General features: G+C 45.8%; 1 protein-coding gene across 2 annotated transcripts; it reads left to right on the top strand.

Moving 5' to 3' along the window:
- Positions 1–288: 288 nt before the first annotated feature.
- Positions 289–15,599, top strand: TRA2B (transformer 2 beta homolog). Of its 2 annotated transcripts, XM_063407784.1 has the most exons (9): positions 321–480; positions 6,572–6,705; positions 10,138–10,300; positions 10,563–10,751; positions 11,551–11,666; positions 12,505–12,588; positions 14,317–14,379; positions 14,835–14,908; positions 15,185–15,599. In XM_063407784.1, the coding sequence occupies exons 1-9, from the start codon at positions 445–447 to the stop codon at positions 15,193–15,195; spliced, it is 870 nt and encodes a 289-aa protein (XP_063263854.1). In that variant the 5' UTR covers positions 321–444; the 3' UTR covers positions 15,196–15,599. The 2 variants fall into 2 exon arrangements, with proteins under 2 accessions (XP_063263855.1, XP_063263854.1); XM_063407785.1 differs by lacking the exon at positions 15,185–15,599 and having other exon boundaries at positions 289–480; positions 14,835–14,916.
- The last annotated feature ends 5,130 nt before the right edge of the window (positions 15,600–20,729 follow it).

Genomic DNA, 20,729 nt, shown 5'->3' with positions numbered 1-20,729 from the left:
CGGGAGCGGGGCCGTGGACCCTCCTCACTGGTGACGTAGGGGGCGCGGCCTCACCTCGGGGGGCGTGGCCATCGCACCCGGGGCGGTGAGGGCTGAGGGGCGGGGCGTTGGGGGTGAACGGAGCGGCCTCGGCGGGGGCGTGGTCTCTCCTCACGGGAGGCCTGGCTCAGGGCAGGGGCGTGGCCTTTTCTTAAGGCGCGCAAACCCGGGGGCGTGGCCTAAGGTCGGAGGCGTGGCCTTATCTTCGGGGGCGGTGCCGTGGGGGCGTGGCTTTGCGTTGTGGGCGCGGCCTGCGGCTCGGGGATGTCCTCCTGGGGGCGTGACCCGCCAAGCGCGCGCGCGCGGCCCCGCGGTCTCGTCACTTCCCGCGCGGACGGCGCTGTCGCCAGGGACGGTCGTGACCGGTTCGGGCGGCGGCGGCGGCTGGAGCGGCGGGACGAGACAATGAGCGACAGCGGGGAGCAAAACTACGGCGAGCGGGTAATACACGGAGCCTGAGCGCGCTGCGCGGTCGGGCCCCCCCATCCCCCCTCTCTCCCCACACACCCCTCCATGGCCTTCGGATGGCGCCGGCGCTCCCGCGTCCCCCCGTGTCCCCTTTCGCGGGTGGCCGAGCCTCCGCGGGAGGGGAGAGGCGGCTGAGGCGGCGCGGCGGGGTCGATGGCGGAGGGGCCGCTCCCCGCGTGAGGCGCCCGGCGCCATCTTGGGCTGGGACCGCGCGCGCCCGGGAGGGACAAAATGGCGGCCCCGAGCCCTCCGGGGCTCCTCGTCCTCCATCCCACCCCTGCGGAAGGGGGGTCCTGTTGTTCTCCTTTCTTCAGAGCCGCCTTGCAGTCCACTCTTGAATTGCTCTCTAATTTAGATCGCTCTTCGCTCCCTCTTGTCTGTAATAATAACTCTGCTCCTCGGGCCTGGCGTCCAGGTGGCTCGGGATCTCCTCTAATTTATACTTGATAATCGGAGGCAACCCCTTCGCTTTGTGAAACCTACCGCAGATAGCTCTCAAGGCTCATAGTTTTGGACGGATCTCATTGTCCCGATGAGTTTTTACTAATGTCGAACTAGATGACTTGCTAAACTTCACGTTTGTGATGCACATCTGTAGTTGCTTTTTTTTTACTGCATCAGCCTTGTTTGCCTTTGATGTCTTTAATTAGGGTCAGTACTGTGTTTTGGGGATTTTTTCAGGATAACTCAAGTATTTTGCTGCAGCATCGGAGGGAGTTGTGGAGGTGATAAGTTCCCAAGTTTTTAACTGGAAGGGGCAAGAAATATTAGAAGACGTAGAAATTCTGATCAATATTTTTCTTGGAATATGGTTTTATATTATTTAACCCACTGTAAGAAGCTGTAATATCTTAGTAGGTAAGATCAAGTATCAAGGTAGGTGAGATTAGAAAAAATTGGTCTCCAGGGGGCTTAACTTGGGAATGAATGGTGAAAAACAGGGATTAAGGAATAGGCTTGTGCCAGCGCCAGTATTTTCATTGGTATCTTCATTCACTCTCAAGTTTTTTTAGCGAGGGGGGGTCTTTTTTGCTCAGGGTGAATTATTTGTGTGTTAGTTTCTTCAAAGATGCTTTAATTGTTGTCCAGGTTGGAAGCCTATTTAGTGTTAATAAAGTTTGCCAGGATGACCTGCGTTGTGTTTTCAGTCAGAAAGAATGCAAATAATAAAGCTTCTATAGCAAAGTCCTTTAGTGTGAAACACAGTCGTACAGAATATTGTGGCAGAAGTTGTTTCCTGCTGCTTTTTTATGGTTTTAATTTTAGAAATATCTTAAAGTATTTGTAGGCAGTCTTTGATAGTGCCTAAAATGGATTGTGTCTAAACTTTTGTGACTTCTAAATAGGTAAGTTGTTTGAAATGGGCTGTTTGTAGAGATGCAACCACAGAGCTACACACCTGCTGTTCCAGACTGGAGCGGGGATTGGTTTTCCCTCTCCTCTTGCCAGTGTTATTGCTTGCTTAAGGCTTATGTTTTACTGAGTCAGTGGCTTTTGTGCTTTTCCAAGCTGGAGTCTCTGCAGAGTAGAGTGTTTGGATAAATAATCGGGAATATGATTGCAGCTGTCTTAAACTGTCCCAAGCACAGGCTGCCAACAGGAATTGTGCTCCTGCTCTCTCCCTCAGCGTTCAGTCAGATCTGGGAATTCAGTCAGCTGGATCTTGTTTTACTCCTTTTCCAGTTGCATTGGTTTGCAGGCCTGACTTGATTGAGTCCTCTTGGCAGTTTTTGGGATGAAGAAATTCCAGGTGCTTTTTTGCCAGGAATGGGACTTGTTTAAGCAGCAGCACGAATTTACACTGGATTATGGCGTTTTTAAAAAGTGGGGAAGATAAGAAGAAGAAAATCCCCACTTGAATTCTCTTTTACAGCTTGTGCTCCATAGTGGGATGAACTCTAGAAGCTTTTTGACTGAAGAAACTATAAATTATGAAATGCTCCCAATACTTAATACTGAAATATACTTGAGATGCTATTGTTATGCTGCAATGCTATGGTTTTCCAACTTAATTTTCTTTTCACTGAAATTGTTCTCACTGAAGCATATGGGATTCAGGCATGGAGGGGTTGGAAAAAGACGAGTTAAAGCCCAAATTAATGAATCCTACCTTGTGAATTAGTTAATTATGATAGTGACGGCTTTGTGTGTGGTCAGAAGCTGCTCAATATGCAAGTCAGAGTGGGGGGGGTTGTTGTTTTGGGGTTTTTTTAATGTATAAAAGCTCAGTTTACAGATTACTTACAAGGTATTTCATACATGTATTTTCACAAAACAGTGATTTTTTATTGCTCAATTGTGTGTGAGGAGGTCTGAGGAGGCAGTTTGAGGTTAGAGATGAGCTGATCACTCGGTGCCACCAAAGGGACGAACCGTTCCCTATGTGCTCCCTCACCAGCTGCCCTTGATGGGACCTCGTGGGGACCTGATTCAGTGCCCAAACCTGTCAAAAAATAATTCAGGTTTTGCTGATGGATTAATTTCCTGCCGTCTTGGGGTACTGGAGGAGCCCACAGGGTCGGTGGCAGAGGTGGTGGGAGGAAACTGTTGCCTGTTTTTTTAAACACGCTGTGTTCTTTCTGTTTGGAATTTGGAAAGCTGTGGAGTGGGATGGTTCTGCTGTCCCTCGAGTGAATCCGCAGCTTCCCCCCCAGCAGTGATCTCGTGTCCCTCCATGGAAGAGAGAAAACTTCCATAATGGGAGAGATCGGGGAATGTGAAGTCAGCACAGTGACACCTTGAATAAAGAGGCTGCAGATCTGATAGTGTCACGTAAGGCTGCACCTTCCCTTTGGAAAACAAGTAGAAATACATAACTAAATAGGAATATATGGTTATAAAATATTTTCTTTCTCTGTATCTTACATTACTGACTGAAATCTGTAACTTCCCTTCCTGTGAGGAAAACGGGGTCTCAGCAGTGCAAAGAACTGTGGCCATCCCCTACTTTCCAGCTGCTTCTGGTCCATGGAAACCATTCCTACCTACTGCCCCCAAGTGATCCTGCTTTGGGACATTCCCTGCTCAGAGTGCACGGCTGTAGCGCTCTTTGTGAATGTGCTTAGAGCGGTTAAAGTCACCCCAGCAGTGTTACACTTGGTTTGAATGTGCTCAAGGTCTGGAAAGAGCCACTTGGAATCCACAAGCCTGGACTTCAGGGCTTGCCTGTGAATTCCAGAAGTGCCTGATGAAGGGGAAGAACTTTTGATAAAGACCAAGGGATCTGGAGAGGAAGGTTAAATTCCCACTTGACAAACTTAAGGTTAGTGGGTGAAAATGGTTATTGTTCTAGCGAATACCAGTCTGGATCTTCTGGCCAGCAGTGCTGAGATATAGGCAGGGTAAAGAAAGTTCCTCCCTCTTCCCCATGTCATGCCAGGAGCACACTTTGGCATTTTTCAGTAACTTAAAACTCACAGAGTGAAAGAGCGAAGAGTTGGAAAAGAAAATATAAAGAACAACAAAACCAGATGGGAGATACGAGCTGTGGGAGTTACTGATGGGAGCTTCAAGGGTGTAAAATAAATTTGCAGTGCTGCAGACCCCTGGTTCTTGGAACTTTGGATAGGGAGGATTTCCTGGGGCTTGGGGTGGAAAAGGGGCAACTTGGTAATTTTGGGGGTTATTACCAGTCCTGGTGATATCCAGAACAGGTGAGGTGCATTGAATTCCTTTAAGGCTGAAGTAAAGAAGTGCCATAATCCTGTGAAGTGTGGTGGGTTGAGGGATGATCTGGAAAAAAAGGTGGATGTTTAAATACTGGGAAATATGAAATGCAAAGGAGTTGAATGAAAATAGGCCAGCTGTTTAGCTGTTTTGATTTAGGTAGACAGTTGTGTTTAAGACTTTATCCTCCTAAGCTCTGCTCCTCAGTGGCCAGATTCCACATCAATCTTAACATAATACAGCAAAGATTGCCTGAAAAATATACCAAATGCACGAAGACTTTCCTGTTCTCTACTCATTTCTTCAAACCTTTTTGACTTCTAAAAGCTCTGAAAAAGGGTTTGAGGTGTGTTTGTGGGCAAAATTCTCACAACTGCTTTCCTCTGATCCTGCATTTCTCCTTTGCTTTCTGGTCTCAGACCACCTGTGTTTGGACACAGCTCCTTCCCTTTAGCCCAGATTATCTTTTGGGAATTGAAGTGTTTTTCCTCAGGTGAAAAGCAGCCTGAGTTTGGGTGTTAGTCCTTCTTCAATCTTGCTGTGTCTAACTTTGTTGAAGAGCTAAGACTTCCTATGGCAAAATTAATATATTAACTCAGAACTCATCTCTGGGGAGTGTTTTCTTGGGAAGGTAGTAATGGATGTAGGTTAAATTAGTTAATTTTAATTTCAGTTGCTCCTTAATATTCCCCATGCCCTTTGCAGTGTTAGTACATGGGAAAGCTGTAGTTTAGAACAAAACTTTAAACATCTGTATGAAGAACAGGGCCTTGGCCAACTTCGTGCTGTTTCTGTTGCTCTTGGGATTAATTGCAAACCTGCTTTATCCTATACGTCGTGTTTCCTTCCCCTGTATGGTAGGGAATTGTAAACAGGTAACATTTAGTTGAAGTTATATGGAAGTGGTTGAAGCATGATTAAATTTCGGGTTAGCAAATGAATGTGTAGTGCAAGATTCCCATTAAGTTAGTGTTCAGGTTTAAGAGATGTTAGAAAGATAAAATGGGATTTTTGAAAAAATTTGGTACCCAGTGTTATTAGTGGGCTTTCTTCATCAGAATTTACACTAAATTTAGGCTTGTTTTTAGAAATAAGTATAATTCTGCTGAATTCTAAATTTTCTCTAACATTTTGAAATTAGGAATACTTCCTAGTGTGTTGAGGTGTTTAAGGCATATGACTAAAGCCAAGCATTATACCGATTTAAAAATAAAAATACATGAGTTGAAGCTGCTAATTAGGTCATGTCACTGCCAGAGGAGATTGCCAGTAAATAACAGAGCAGTTCGGAGTGTGGGGCACCAGTGCAGTTCTGGTCAGTGGGAAATTCGGATTTCTGTGGAAACACAAAGCCTGCACATGTAACCCACTTGTGCAGGCAGCTGGGGGTGTGTGCTCCTAACCCTTCACACCAGGGCTGCCAAACTGCAGGAGGGGCCAAAGTTCAGATAATTGGCGTTCATGGAAGGACCAACCTGCAGAGCTTTCTGCATTCGAAACTGCATCCCTCAGTGGACCTCACTGGAGCAACTCCTTGGTGATTTTGTCTCAGTGTGTGGCTGGTAGTGCAAATTATTTTGAGTTTTTACTGATGCTACAATTCCTTAGTAGGTATTCAGCTGATCCAGTTGCACTTGCTATTAAACACAGGCATAAATAGCAAATTCAGCTCCTTAGGGCTAAGTTAAACTGAGTTGACTGAACCTATTGATAAAATCATAGGGCTTTGGTAGATTCAATTCTTGAACTGCATTTATAGTAAAAGTCCACAACACTTTTTTTTTTCTAGTTTCAGTTTTGGCACTAGATTTTATCCTGGAGTTCTTAAATATTCTTCATCCTGTTCTTTTTCTATTAAGGTTAATGTTGAAGAAGGAAAATGCGGAAGTCGCCATTTGACAAGTTTTATAAATGAGAATTATTTGAAGCTCAGGAATAAGTGAAGCTGAAATTTGAAAAAAAAGAAAGTGAATGCATGCTAATTATCAGACCAGAAGTCCCACTTGTAGAATATTGAGCAATTTGTGTGAAGTGGGGAAGATGAAAGAAGTCAGAATTTGAAACGGAAGAATGAAGAAAAGGAATAAAAATGAAGTTAAGATAAGAAGTAATCTGGAATCTGAAAGCACTACGCTAAGTAATTACTAGTCTGTTTATGTGTCCCTGTATATTTTGCTAAACATGCATGCATTATCTGTTTAATAGCAAAAGTACATGCAGGGTAAAGAAGTGTCTACCAGGGAAAAAAAAAAACTCCTTAAAAATCTAGGCAGTGCTAATGCCGACTGCCCGGACACATAGCTATGAATATTTACCATTTATTTCACTGGAGCTTGTTTACAGCCCCTAGGTGAACAAGGAATTGTGTACAAATTAGGCTTTCAATATCTGCGTGCAGGAATCCCGTTCTGCTTCCAGAAGCGGAAGTGCTCATGGGTCTGGCAAGTCGGGGAGGCACACCCCTGCAAGATCTCGCTCTAAGGAGGATTCCAGGCGCTCCAGGTCAAAATCTAGATCCAGGTCTGAATCCAGGTGAGTTTGCTTCTTTTACCTCTTCCTCCTCCTCACAGGTCAGGCGATTGTCAGAGGTGGCCCAGCTTAGCCAGTTCTGTTTCCAGAGTTAGTGGATCTTCTGTGGACGTTGAATACAAAGGAGTGTGTGTGGTTTCAGGAGGGAAAGCCAAATTATACAAATTTAGATATTTTTGCTGCCTCTTCCAACTGTTAAATCAGCTATATAGATTTGTATCCTTGCTGATACGCTTTGGAAGTGCCTGCCTTTTATCTCTTGGAATATTGACTTGTGTCTGAGCGTGGAGTACTAGGAACTCTAGCTCTTAGTTTTTCTGCGCATTAACAGAGTTTGGTGCATCAGCAGATTTCCCTTTTTAAGCCACATTCATATATTATGTTTCTTCACTGGAAGCAGTGATGTTCCTGGAGTAGCAAAAAGAAGCAGTAGAGGTAAATGTGAATTTCACAGTCTGACATTTTAAATACATTAATTTAACTTGAAAATTAACAGGGTAGGAAGCTGTGATTATTGGACAGCTGTGCAAGCTCTCCAGAAGAGTTGTGGAGAACTTGCTTAATTGTTATGTGGCAGCACAAACATCCACGTGCCTATTGCACTGCATTACCTCTCCTGATACTCACCTGCCAAACAGGCTGTGTGCAGGGTCAGAATTCCAATTAAAAGAGTAAATAGTTGATTGCTGACTACAGAAATTAATGTGTTTGATCGTTTCTTCACTCACTTGTAGGCATTCAGGCCAGAAAAAGTGAGATTTCAGCAGAGTGGTTGTCAGGTGAGCTGTTCACACTTAATGTGAACAAGCAATGGATTGCCACAGCCTGGGGGCAGGCTGCAGGAAGATACTGTGCTGTCAGCCATCACCCACGGCTGAAAACACTATCAAATAGTGTGTTAAATCTTGCAAGATCAAACAGAAAGGCTTTTGTGGGAAGGAAGGTAGTTGGGAAGCTTTGACAGCAGAAAAATGAGAGGTTATTTTGTTTAATTGAGGCACAGTCATAGGTGTCATCATGTACCTCGCAGTCCCTGTAGTATAAGAAGAAATGTGTCAAATAAAATTAATAAATACTTGCTAGAGTAGTACTGTTACAAGGTGTGGAATTGGAGTGACCTGTGGGAGTGCCAGCAATGAGAGAAGATGGGGCAGCTCAGGAAGGGCCCAGTCCCTGCTCAGGACACTCAGCTCTGAGCTCAGACCCTGCTGTCAGGGCTTTATCCAGTTGGGGTTTGAAAATCTTGGGGAAGGGAGGCTGCAAAACACCTTTGGGCAACCTTTTCATATTAAAACAACAAAGTAGGGACACTCTCCCAGCATATTCTCCTGCCCCTTAATCCACAGGACTCCAGGGATTTCATATTCTTCAAAACATTTCCCACTCGCAGAATAACCACAATACTGAGTAAAAATGCAGTCACAGAGGGTCTACAATTCTGAGGAAGCAAATATGAGATGTAGAATTTATGAGAGACTTGGCAAATCTTACTTTTGCAATAAACAGTGGAATATTGACTTGTGTCTGAGCGTGGAGTACTAAGAACTCTAGCTCTTAGGTTTTCTGCTTTTTCTTAGTTTTTCGTTTTAGTTTTCTTAGATTTTCTTCGTTTTTCTACTTTTGATGACCAAAAAGTAGAAGTTCATAACTACCATGGCTTCCTGAGCATTTAACAGCTGTCTTGAAGATATGCCTATGGCTGGAAATAATGGAATTACGTGTGAGAGTTAGTGTTGATTAGTAGATTTGGACAGAATTGTGTCGAGGCACATATTTAGAAACAACATACTTTAATCTGTGTTCAGTGCTGTCACACGTTGGGATGTGATTGTGGGCAGATCATTGAACTCTGGCTTTCCCCAGAGAAATAACCCTGTGATAACTTCTATATTTCTTGGCAGTTTCTGTTGCAAATGTATTTTTGAGTTACCAGCTTTATAAATTAAACTTTGATTTGGGAACCAACCTGTGTCCTGGTGTTTTTATCAGTTGGGGTGTGGATATAATGGATTTTTAAATCTACTTTCATTGAAGTGTGTAGCTCCTATCTTTGGCCGATACCATTCTGGTACCTGAAATACCAGTTCTGTGTTTGCCTTAATTTTTCCCTCTATCAGTGGCTGAAATGTGGCTGTGTGCATGTGTGGAGCTTCTTTTTTTGTTACTGATATTTCTCTCTTTATTTACTGTTTTCCCAGCTTCAGGGAAGTTCTCTTTTTTTATTATTTTGTTGCCAAAAATAATGTTTTCTTTTTAAATACATAGTGAGCAGTGCTGTAATGGGACATGCTGAATTAATTTCTCCTGGACGTGAATATAAATTTTAAATTGAGCTTCTCTGGCTCACTCCTGATGAGGTTGAATGTGTTTTTTGAGGAGATTGAACAGTTTGGCTGTCTGGTGACACTTGTGTGACATCGTGGAAGAAGCTGTTAAATGCTCAGGAGTAAAAGCAGTGCAGGTTCAGAGCTTCCCTCATGCCAGTGGGGTGGTGCTGCTGTGGAATTAGAGGAGAAGGGGACATTTAAGACACAAGAGCTTGAAAATGAGCAATTTGTGACTCGGGTCCATTGCCTGTTACACTGTTTATTGCACTTCTTAGCCTTGCAGGGGTTTTTCTTTGGAGTGGTGTGGAATGCAGGTTATTCAGGGCAGACCAAGGTCGGGTGTAGTAGCCCTGTGTGAGTGCCCAGCTTCTCCTCCAGGATTGGCTGTGCTGGGAAGGCTGAGGCTTTGGGAGAAGGAATTGAAGAGTTTCAGACCCTCATGTCCACAGAGCTCATGATGTAAAAAAATACTTTTGGGGAAAAGGAATTAGTGAGGAGTTGCACCTCTGCATAAATGCACTTATGAGTGTGAACATGCAAATGTTCATGAACAAGCAGTGCTAAACAACTCAGAAATACCAGAAGGTAAATGAGCCAGCTCAGGCTTGATTTCTTCAGATTGTGTTCAGCTCTGTTTCAGGGGCATTTCCCAGACTTCAGAGTGCATGTGCTTAGTGTCACTGAAGGCAGCCCTGAGAGAGTGCCCCCCTCAGCAGTGCAAGCTTTGTGTTAAAGCTCATTTACTATTCCCTTTGTCAGATATATGTGAAAAGAAAGCCACTCCACCTGTTTTTACCTAAACACTGAATGTTCATTCTAAGCACTAGTGTGTCACACCCATGTAGCTTTGTTTAGGGAAGAGCTGACTGTGATCAAATGCAAGTTCCTGGACTGCAGCAGGAATGCCCTGAGAGCATCTGCAGTAATCTGATAGTAAAGATTTAGCACACAGTCCTTGAGAGTAGTGAGTAAATGGATTGTAGCTGAGGTGTGTGTGGTACTGCAGTATTTGGAAAACAATTACATGAGCTTTTTGTGACTGCCTGATGGATTTTTGAGGTTAAACACCCCAACAAGCCCAGCACTGTACCTCTCCTCTCTCCCTCAGGTCTAGATCGAGGAGGAGCTCGCGCAGACACTACACCAGGTCGCGCTCGCGTTCGCGCTCGCACAGGAGGTCCAGAAGCAGGTCGTACAGTCGGGACTACCGGCGGCGCCACAGTCACAGCCATTCCCCCATGTCGACCCGGAGACGGCACATCGGCAACAGGGTACGTGTGTGAGGGCTGAGGGAGGAGGCACGGTCCTGGATGCATCCTGGAATCGGTCTCTGTGCCCTGAGAAACATGGAGGGCTTTTGTGAAAGGCTTGTGTTCCTCTAGGTTTAATTTATTACTGTCTGTCGGCAGGGGACCTAAATCAGCCCCGCCTTTGTTATTATTCATCTTGCCACCTTGACAGTTGCAACTTGAGAAATTCATTGCCCTGCAAATAAACCTGATTCCATTCTAACATCAGTGTCCCTTCCTTTAGGCGAATCCTGATCCAAACTGTTGTCTGGGAGTGTTTGGGCTGAGTCTGTACACCACAGAACGAGACCTGCGAGAGGTTTTCTCCAAGTATGGGCCCATCGCCGACGTTTCCATCGTGTACGATCAGCAGTCGCGGCGCTCCCGGGGCTTTGCGTTCGTCTACTTCGAGAACGTCGAGGATGCCAAGGAGGTGAGTTGGTTTGCTGGGCTCTGAGCTCCTGGGGTGTGTGTTCTGTCACAGAGTACAGTCAGGGGAAACTGATAGCCTGAAAAACACTAGGGATCTCATAATCAAGGAATTTGGGCTTACAAGCGCTGCAGAATGAATCAGGAATTCTGTGGTCACCCAGCAGAGAATCCTGCACTCATGCCAGTCCTTGCAGAGCTGCCCTTTTTGGGCTGGAACAAGGCTGATATTCTGCTTAAACTCCAGTCCAGAAAGTCTCCATTCTTTTCCACATCTAACATGGAGGCTTCCATGTTGGCTTGGAGCTTGATGTGTAGGTCCTGCTACTTGGGAGAAAAAAAAAAATCCCAAAACACAATTGTTTTTGGTTTTTTACTTTTTATTTCTGACTTTGATATTATATTCAAGGTTATGGTAGTTTGAAGGATGTATTTGAATACTTTAGTGGTGTCTTTTTAACCTGTAAATGTTTTATGTTGTGTGGTGGAGTAGTAACATCTCTCTACATCAGCATGTTCAAAGGTTGCTCTTAATCATGTCAGAAGCACTGAAACAATTGCTCAGTGATGTTACTCTCAGCATTTTAATGCCACAGAAGTCATATTTTCAGTGGTTACTGGTTACTTAAGTCCAGCTGGCCTAGAATGTCATACACAGTATATTCAGTGTAAAATGTGACACTCAGACCTGCCTCCAAACTGAGCCATTTTTTGGACATTTTAACACTTAAAGCAGTGGCTAGGAAATGCATGTTGTTGCTAAAGTTCATACCTACAGCTAATGCTCTTCTGTCACTCCTTAGGCAAAGGAACGTGCCAATGGAATGGAGCTGGATGGAAGAAGGATCCGGGTAGACTTTTCCATAACAAAAAGACCTCACACACCTACTCCTGGAATCTATATGGGAAGACCTACTTAGTAAGTTTTACCCGTGGTTTTGTATGGGTTTTTTCCCCCCAAATAGTATAGGATAGGATTCATTGTTTTGTAAAAACTCCTGTTTCTCCTCTGAGAGATGTGATTCTGAGTGGTTTTCCTGGATTCTTGGGCTTATGCATTAATGCACAAGTTGTGTTTCCTTGTTTATGGCTGCTGTGCTCTATGCTGAAAACAGTAGATATGAGGATCAGTAGTAATGCATACGTCAACAGGAAGATATTCTGACAATTTCTAGATTACTTTAAGTAGTTTTCCTGTGTACCTTCAAATATTCATGTCCTTTGCAAGCTCAGGTTTTCAAGAGTGAGCAAATACTGGTTGAGGAGCTGCAGGGCTCAATTAACATTTGGAATTAGCAGTTTGCTGTGTTCACACACGGCATGTTTGACTTCTAGTTGCCAACAGTGTAAATTGCTCTCCCAAGTCATTCCCCAGTTCACTTCCCAAGACTTTCACCTTACTGGTGGTTATTGTGATGCTGTGTTGAGATTACAGGTTTCTGATTTTTTTTAGTCAGAAAGTTGATTGGACAGGAGCTTTTTCAGAGTTAAAAGTGAATGAATACTTGTCTCAGAACAGAATTCCTCATGTGCCTGTGATACCTAAAGGCTGAGGAAAATAACTGAAAGTTAGCATTTAAAAAACAATTATTTAAATAGTTCTGTTCCCACCTACACTCATGGGAAAACAGGGTGCTCTGTCTTTGAACTGTGAGGATGGGAAGTAATGATATAATCTGGTGTAAATAGTGTGACTTTACCAGACTGCAGACAATGTTTTGTATCTTAGCAAATGCAATTTCCTTCACTCCTTGCAGCGGCAGCTCACGGCGACGGGATTACTACGACAGGGGCTACGACAGAGGCTACGATGACCGGGACTATTACAGCAGGTCGTACAGGTGAGCATGCTGGGGATATTCTGCTGCTTTCTAAACTCTGCCTTCTCCTCTGCCTGTGCAAGCATCAGGCAGTTCATCCTACATAACTGTTCCAGAATATTGCACTCACTGTCTGTCATTCTGGAATCTTCCTGTGAAATCTTCACCAAAATGACTGATCAGTACAAATCAAATTGGTTGGATTGAGAAATACTTGATGGTGTTTAAATACTGTGGCCTTTGTTTTGAAAAACAAAGTGTGTTCTTTGTACTTTCATTTTAGAATCTTTAGTTGGTTCATCTGTTAGCACTGAAATGGTGCAGATTAATATTTGAATTGGTATTACAGTGACAACTTACATTTTAACCACAGTGTTTCAACACAGCTAAAAAGTGGGAAATTTCAGTGGTCCCGAGTATCTCCTGCTGATGGCACCTCAAATGTTGCCAAAAATAAGGAATTGGGGTTGGAGCTTGACCTGTTAATTATTGGACATCTGCATTAAATGGCTTTTTGAACATCCCTTGTCAGGTTGGCTCTGTGTGTAATCATGATTAGGGTGCAGTTAGTTTTGATGATAGAGAAATTGGTTTTCTACATTTTCCAGCAAAATCCTTGTCCCCTGCAAGATCCTCACCGTTTCTGGGACACTGTTAAGTTGAACACAAGGATAAGAGTTCGTGTTTTCTGTCTGTGCTACCAAACATTCCTGCAATTGCAGAATTCTGTGTAAAAGTTACAGTGTGGGCCCAAGCCTTCAGTGCTTAAGTGGTGCCTTTTCATTCTGACAGGGGTTTGTGATTGTGTCAGGAGAGCCAGTGAGAGTGCCCTGCTCTAGTGGGAAGTGTCCCTGCCTGTGACAGGGGTGCCCCTGCGTGGTGTTCAAGGTCCCTTCCAGCCCAAACCATTCTGGGATTCTGTGAATAAATACAGAGCCAGAAATGACTCGTGTGTGGCTGCTTGAGAAGTGTTGTGGTCTGCTTCTTTCCCCTCCTGCAGACATGGGTTGGTTGAGGGAGAGAGAAGTGTTGCTATGTGTGAGTGCTTCCCTCAGGAAGGAGAAGTTGGAATTGTTCAAGATGCAGTGCAGTATTGCATGCCCCACCCCAAACATTCCATTGGTAACAATTCCTTTGCATTCCCTGCCCTCTGTGAAAATTAAGCCTTAAGGGAAATGCAGTGTCAGATGGGAATTGTCTTGTTAAGACTTTAATTTCTCCTTGTTGCTGTGGGAGGCTTAATTTTGCCTGAAAAACCGTCTGTAAATAAGGGAATAACCTTTAAAAAAGCAATCCCCCCAAAACAACTGGGGAGCACTTTAAACTTGATTCAGTCTCCTGGTAAAGCTGATCTGAATTGGAGGAGATTCTGGTCCAAGCACTCAGTATTATGGCTATAAGGTGTTGTTTCTGTTCTCTGTAAAAGTTACATCACAGTCCATGTTTGAATGTGACTCTAAAGTGTTAAAATGCCAGGATGGAAGGGTTTTCCCTGTCTCCACCTTGGAATCAATTTTTTTCCTCAGGCCAGTGAGTTAATCTTGCTACTTGAAAATAAGAAGTCAAAGGGTTTTCCTTGAGTAGATGAGTGTTTAAAAACCAATGTTAAATGAAGTAAGTCAGGATCATCCAGTGTAGGAACTAACGTTATCTTCACATTGTTTTTTTTACTCTGATGATGGGATTTTTACAGTGAACTGCTGTTTATTTTCTAAGTTTCTGACAGTTATTCTGCTTTTGTTTTCACAGAGGAGGAGGTGGTGGTGGCGGAGGAGGCTGGAGAGCTGTTCAGGACAGGGATCAGTTTTACAGGTGTGTGCTGGATTAGTGGAGCTGGGCAAGGAAACACAAAACTTGGAGGGGTTTGGATTGGAGGGGTTTGGGGGTGCCTAACTGTGCCACTGACTGCAAGTCAAGGAGCTCTTCACCTTGGACAAGTAATTCAGATTAAAAGTGAAGGTGGATTTGGCTTACCCTGCTTGTGTGGGATGCTCCTGGCTTCAGGCTAAATTCACATGAAGGCAGATTGTGAATGCAAGAGCTTGTATTTGTTGTGTTAGTCAAAAATAATACTGGTAACAAAACAGAGAATTCAAATCTTTGCTGTGTTACACAGTAGAAATGTTGATCAGGTCTCCCATGGTTCTTGTTAGCTTTCCCAAGTGTATTCCTAAGGCCAGGCTGGGGTTAGAGCTTCCCACATAGAGCTGCTGCCACTCAGCTGTGCAGGTTCTGACCAGGGGATTGTTTGTGTCACTCTGTCACAGGAGGAGGTCACCGTCCCCGTACTACAGCCGAGGGGGCTACAGATCCCGGTCCAGATCCCGGTCCTACTCACCTCGTAAGTAGTCCTGGACTCAGGGAATGCCTTGGCTTGGGAGGGACCTCAAAGCTCATCCCATGGGCAGGGATGCCTTCCACAGACCAGGTTGCTCCAAGCCCTGTCCAACCTGGCCTTAGCTGGGTCTAGCCCAGTCACAGAGTTCACCTCTCAAAAGTGAATTTCCTATTCCTTGAACTTCTTTTGAGCTTCTGTGTCCACTAAGATGGACTTTGGTGTGGATGTTTTGTTGAGTCTCTATCCTTGAAGCCTGATTGTTGGGTTTTTGTCTTTCAGGTCGCTATTAAAGCATGACACATAGAGGAATTTCTAGCTACAGCCTTTTGAGTTGAAATTGCGAGTTTGTGGACAATATTTTTTTATTGTCTCTTCTGTTTAACCAAGTGACAGTGCCTAGTGAATTAGGTGACTTTTACACCTTTTATGAAGACAATTTCTGTGGTGTTCAATGCTGTTTCATTCTGCATATTTGTGTAGTTTGGTGCTTTGTTTCCAGGTGTGTTTTGAAAGGAGTATGTTTTGCATGTGTTTTTTTTAGTCTCCATTTTGACTCCTGAAAGGTTTCTATTGTAAAGAAAAAAACTGTTGAGTTAGTTTTTTCTACTGATTCCAAGTTATTCCCGAGATCCAAACCTGTGTAAAATGCTTTCCAAAAGTGAAAAAATAAAATAAAAAGACATTTGTTTTTTTCCTTTTCCTACTTATTTTTGCCAAAATAAAAGCACTGAGGTAATCCCAGGGCAAGTGCCATTCATTCCTTCAAGGAAGAACCAGTCTTTTTGGTGTCCCACAAGTAAATTGCACCTGAGGTGCTTTTCAAGTCCATTTCTCACTTGTGAAATCAGCACTGAATCCCTCATTTGGGTGTTCAGCTGTTGCCTCCTGTATTTAAAAGATTTTGGGCCAACACTTCACAGTGTATCTGTCATACTACGTAGGGAATTTGTGCACTTGAATCTGTGAGCCAGTTATTTTTTAATCTTGTGTTGGAGGAGCTCTCCACATTGGTTTGTGGTGAGAATGTGGGGTTTTGTGGAAATAACAGAAATTTCTAGACTCAAACCTGATGATTTCTATGGATGTAGGGAACAGAGTTTGAGCAATGGAAGGGACTGAGGGAACAGACCCTACCTGCTTCAGCTGCCTGGAGAGGAGGTGGCCAACAGCAGCACACCAGGTGTCCTAGGGATTTACAGATTATCCAGGTACTTGTTGGAACTCCCTGTTTTTACATTTCAGAGTGGACAACAGGACCATGGCAGTAATTATTTTAAATTGTCTGATCAGTAACAGCCGCTTCAGGGCTGAGTTGGCTGCTCCTGGTCACACATTTTTTGGAATGTGTCATGGCTCCTGTGCTGAGAGTGTCCCAAATGCCTGTGCCAGGCCCATGCTTGGTATGAGCATTGCAAGGCCATGGTGCATCATGGAATCATTTAGTTTGAAAAAACCCCTAAGATGGACTCCAACCATTCCTCAGCACTGCCACTCATCCATGTCCCCAAGAGCCACATCCACAGGGCTTTAAAATCCCACCTCCCTCAGTGCTCCTTCCAGTGAAGGAAGAAATCCCTCCTGACGTCCAACCTGAGCCTCCCCTGGCACAGCTCAAGGCCGTTTCCCTTTGTCCTGTCCCTGTTCCCTGGTAGCAAAGCCCGACCCCCCTGGCTGTTCCCCTCCTGTCAGGAGTTGTGCAGAGCCAGAAGGTTCCCCCTGAGCCTCCTTTTCTCCAGGCTGAGCTCCTTTCCCAGCTCCCTCAGCTGCTCCTGGTGCTCCAGACCCATCCTGAGTTCTGTTCCCTTCCCTGGACACGCTCCAGCCCCTCAATGCCCTTCTTGTGAGGACCAGGGGTGCTGGTATGGCACAGATCCAGATGAAAATCCCACCCAGGGTGCCAGAGGAAATGGGTGTTTGTGAATGGCAGCTGCCTGAGGTGCACCCCACAATCCAGGTTAAAGCTGCTCTGGGCTTTGGGGCAGCAGCTGCTGTGAGGAGAACCCAGTGTCCACCATTTGCTGCTGCTGAATCACTGCACGGGCTCTCAGTGCAGGAGCGGCCCAGGCCCTGGTGCTCTCAGGGTGTGGTGGTGCCCTGTGGCACGGCTGGCAGGCGGCTGTGGGGTGTGATGTGCTGGCATCCACAGCTGGCTGGCCTGGGGCTGTGCCAGCAGTGAGGCAGGGGTCCATGGGAGGGGAGAGCCTGCCCTGACCCCCAGCATGGATCCCACCAGGACAATGAGGAATCCTCTGCTGGAGCAGCATCTGCTGGCTGGATGGGACAGGCTGTGCCCTTTCCCAACCTGCTTTCCTGTCAGCAGAGGACAAATGAAAACCTTGGGAAGCACGTGGAGGGGAAAAAGGAAACCAGGAGCTGTTTGTGCCGCTGTCCTTTCCCCACACATGCAGGTGGAATTTCCTCTAGGGCAGTTTGAGCCTCTCCCTGTACAGGAGATGCTCCTGTCCCTGTGGCATCTCCTGCCCTTCCCCGGGCACGAGGAGGGGCCCTGGAGGGGAGCTGGGCAGTATCGAGCCAGCTCTGGTTTCAGAACATTCAGGCACCCCTTGCACAAGTGGTGCAGTAGCTGCTCCTCATGGAATTCTATGAGCTCCTAAAAATCCCATTTTTCCTTGCAACTCTCATTTGGGTTCAAGTGATTTTATTTTGCTCACGTTGTGGCTCCAGCAGATCGATCACACACCAGGCAGGTGCTCCCATCCCAATGGAGCTGCTCTGGAGCTGGGAGAAGCTGATCCTTTGGTTTTCCCGCTTGGATAGGAAGTGTACAGCTCCACAGGACCCTCTGTTGTGCCCAACTTTGGCACCCGGCCTTTGCTCTCTACACCGTGTTCCCACAGATCCAAACCTTTGATGCCACCTGGGAAAGTCAGCAAAACTTGGAGTTTGTTGGGAAGGAGCTGCTGGTGCCTGCCCACCATCCCATCGTTAATGTCTCACTGCTGCTTGGCCCCAGTGCAGGTGTAATTAACACAGACACTAGTTTAATTACCCAGCCAGTACCTCTGCCTCAGCATTCCTGACTTGGAAACTTCTGAAATCCAGTGAGCAGTGGGTAGATTTTCACTCATGTCCCAGCAAAGGGTGAGCAAAATGATCGAAAAGCGTGGATACATTTTCCAATGAAATTGTGTATTCTCAGCTCTGCTCTTCCTGAGGGTTTATTCCAACCTCCCAAGGTGGGCTGCTTCCATGCTAGTCCCTGATACTCTTCCCTCACCTCCATAGCGGCTGCACCATTCTCTGGCTGGGGAGGTTTCTAAAAGCCAAAAACTGTTATTTCAGGCAGTTCATCACCACCAGATGAGGGAAATTTGGGATTTGCCTGGCCTGGAGCTGCCTCGTGGCTTGCTCGGAGTGGTGAGGGGCAGGTGGGAGCTGCTCTGGCAGCACGTCCTGATCCCACTGTGCTGCATCGTGACACAGAATCACCTCTGCCACAACAAACCAAGCCCTTTTGTGAGGGAAATGGTTCATTTTTAGGACAGGGTTTTCTCGGGGCTTTGTTTTGGCACTGCCTCACCTCTCTGCAGCCAGAGGCATCCCCCATGGGGCAATGAGCAGCTGCAATCCCACCTTGTTCCCAGTCCCAACAGTGCAGAGGTGGGATGAAGCTCTCCTGAGATTCTCAGCATGATGAATAGTGAAAACTATCCTTAAGGATTCAGGGAAAACTTGCAGGTCAGAGAGGTGAGGTGGGTTCCTCCTGGGCCAGGTTGCTGGGCTTTTCCAGCTGGACTACTGCAGCCTCCTGGGTGAACTTCTGGAGCCACCACCTCCCTGCTGGCTCGAGGCAGGATCTTCACTTCCCCTGCTGTCCTTTCTCTGTGCTGTTCCACACTCCCTCTGGGGATGTGGGATCCAAGGAGAGATCCCAGCACTGGTGCTCCAGCCTGCTCCATTGGCAGGAGCCCAAGCAGGCCCTGAGTGAAGCTGCAGTAAGAGCAGTCAGCCAGAACAGGGTGACCAATCCTCGTGGATCCCAACCCATCTGCTCCGAGACAGGCTTACCAAAGGCTTGGGATAAAATGGAGCTGTGGGCCAGACTGTTTATCCTGAGCTTGGAGGAGACTCAGGAACCCCCCCGGCCTGGCCCCAACATGGATTTGGTAGTCCCAGATGTTTGCTCAACCTCCCCCCAAAATCTCCAGCTGAAGAACAGTATCTCCTTCTCTTCTGTGTCTGATTGACCAAACACCCCATTTTTTTCCTAGTTTGTATTTTCAAGGCAGCCCTTCAGACACAGCAGGTTATCCTGTTTTCCAGACTAAACAATCCCTCCTTCAACCTCTCATGGCCTTTTGCTCATGTTATCAGTCTTGCTGCTGCACTCAGGACTCATTCCATGCCAGCATCTCTTTCCAGCGAGGAATGATCTTGCCTACGAGGCTGCCCTTGGAAGATGCTTTCCCTTTCCTTCTGGATCCTGCACTACTTCTAGGACCGTTTTCCATCTGGTTGCTGCCTTTCCAACTGTTTTGTACCGGGGCTCTGAAATCTTCCTCCCCAAAGCACAGACTTCCCTTGAGCATCACATCTGGATCAAAACAGATCCACCAAAACTGGGAAACAGTACCAGCTCCACAGGGCTGGGAAAGCATCTGCAGAAGTTTGTTGAGCTCTTTCTGCAAAGCCAAAAATCAGGGGCAGGAGGAATGAGTTCATGCAGGTAACTGCAGGAGACTCCTCTGTTTACATCCAGCTCTGGCAGAAGGCTGCTTTGAGGAGTGGTAAATGAGTATTGCATCCCATGGGCACTAATTAATCCCCAAACCTCCTGTTTCTCCCACTGCTTCCCAGTGGTAGTGACCTCACACAATGAACCAGCAGCTTCCTGCCCCATTCCTGTTGATACCTCATCCCTGAGGAAGCAGAAGTGACCTGAACAAGGGTAAGATCTTTGAAAAGGACTTTATCAACCAATTTCAGTCTAAAAACACCCCAGAAATGTGCTGGGGATGGAGGAGCCGCGAGCACCGGTGACAAATGACAGCCAGGCAGGAGCCACACTGAAAGCAAAGCCGGAGAAATCGGAGAAGGATTCTTCTGGCTTTGCATCATCACAGCCCAACCACATCTATTTTTGCTGTAGGCATGGCATCGAGTACCCGTCACCGCTATTCCTACTCCATCCATCTCCCCGTGCCAGCGAAGACTGGCAGTGGGATGGAGCAGCAGGAGGAGCGGTGGGTTAAGTGTCCTTAATTGCCTTAAAATCTGGGGAATTCAGTTTATTGCCCTTCACCCTCCCAGCACAGGAGGGGATGCCTGGCCCTGGACACAACACTCCATTCTAAGAGCACAAGGCCACTTGTCACCCACCCAGCCAGGATTATTCTGCACCTTATTCTTGTCTCAAATCACGTCCTCGATGCGCTTCTACAAGGATTAGGCTTTTATTCTCAAAAGGAGTGATAAAAATGTCACTGAACCTGCTGGTAGGTGGTGACACCAACTCCTGGTGACCTGAGGACAGCATTCAGCAGAGCCCTAGAGGCTGCAGGAGTCCCCTACCAGCAGGCAGAAAACGTGCACAGCTCACGGCTGGAGTGCCTGGCACCAGCTCAGCATCTCCTGGAGCCTTTCCGACAGTGGGATCACAAGCAGTGATGGCTGGTTGGATCTGGGTTGGGAAGGGTTCACATTCAAAAAAAAAGCATTATAAAAAAGTTATTATTTATGTTTGTTTATTTGTTTTAACTGTATTGAGTGATTATGTAAATAAATATATAGATACAAAGACAAATTTATAGATATAAAGATGTATTTCTTATTTATTTCTTTTCTTTGGTTCCTGAGTAAAATG

Source organism: Prinia subflava, chromosome 11, assembly GCF_021018805.1.
Source record: "Prinia subflava isolate CZ2003 ecotype Zambia chromosome 11, Cam_Psub_1.2, whole genome shotgun sequence".
Taxonomy (NCBI): Eukaryota; Metazoa; Chordata; class Aves; order Passeriformes; family Cisticolidae; genus Prinia; species Prinia subflava.
Note: the sequence above shows the minus strand (reverse complement) of the source record. Positions and strands in the feature narration are given on the sequence as shown.

What these genes read in the sequence shown, in the direction of transcription:
- TRA2B (XM_063407785.1), top strand. Translation starts at nt 304, where the DNA reads ATGTCCTCCTGGGGGCGTGACCCGCCAAGCGCGCGCGCGCGGCCCCGC. An exon ending in GACGGCACATCGGCAACAGG is followed by an intron (nt 10,301 to 10,562) that starts GTACGTGTGTGA and finishes CCCTTCCTTTAG; the next exon opens with GCGAATCCTGATCCAAACTG. An exon ending in TATTACAGCAGGTCGTACAG is followed by an intron (nt 12,589 to 14,316) that starts GTGAGCATGCTG and finishes TTGTTTTCACAG; the next exon opens with AGGAGGAGGTGGTGGTGGCG.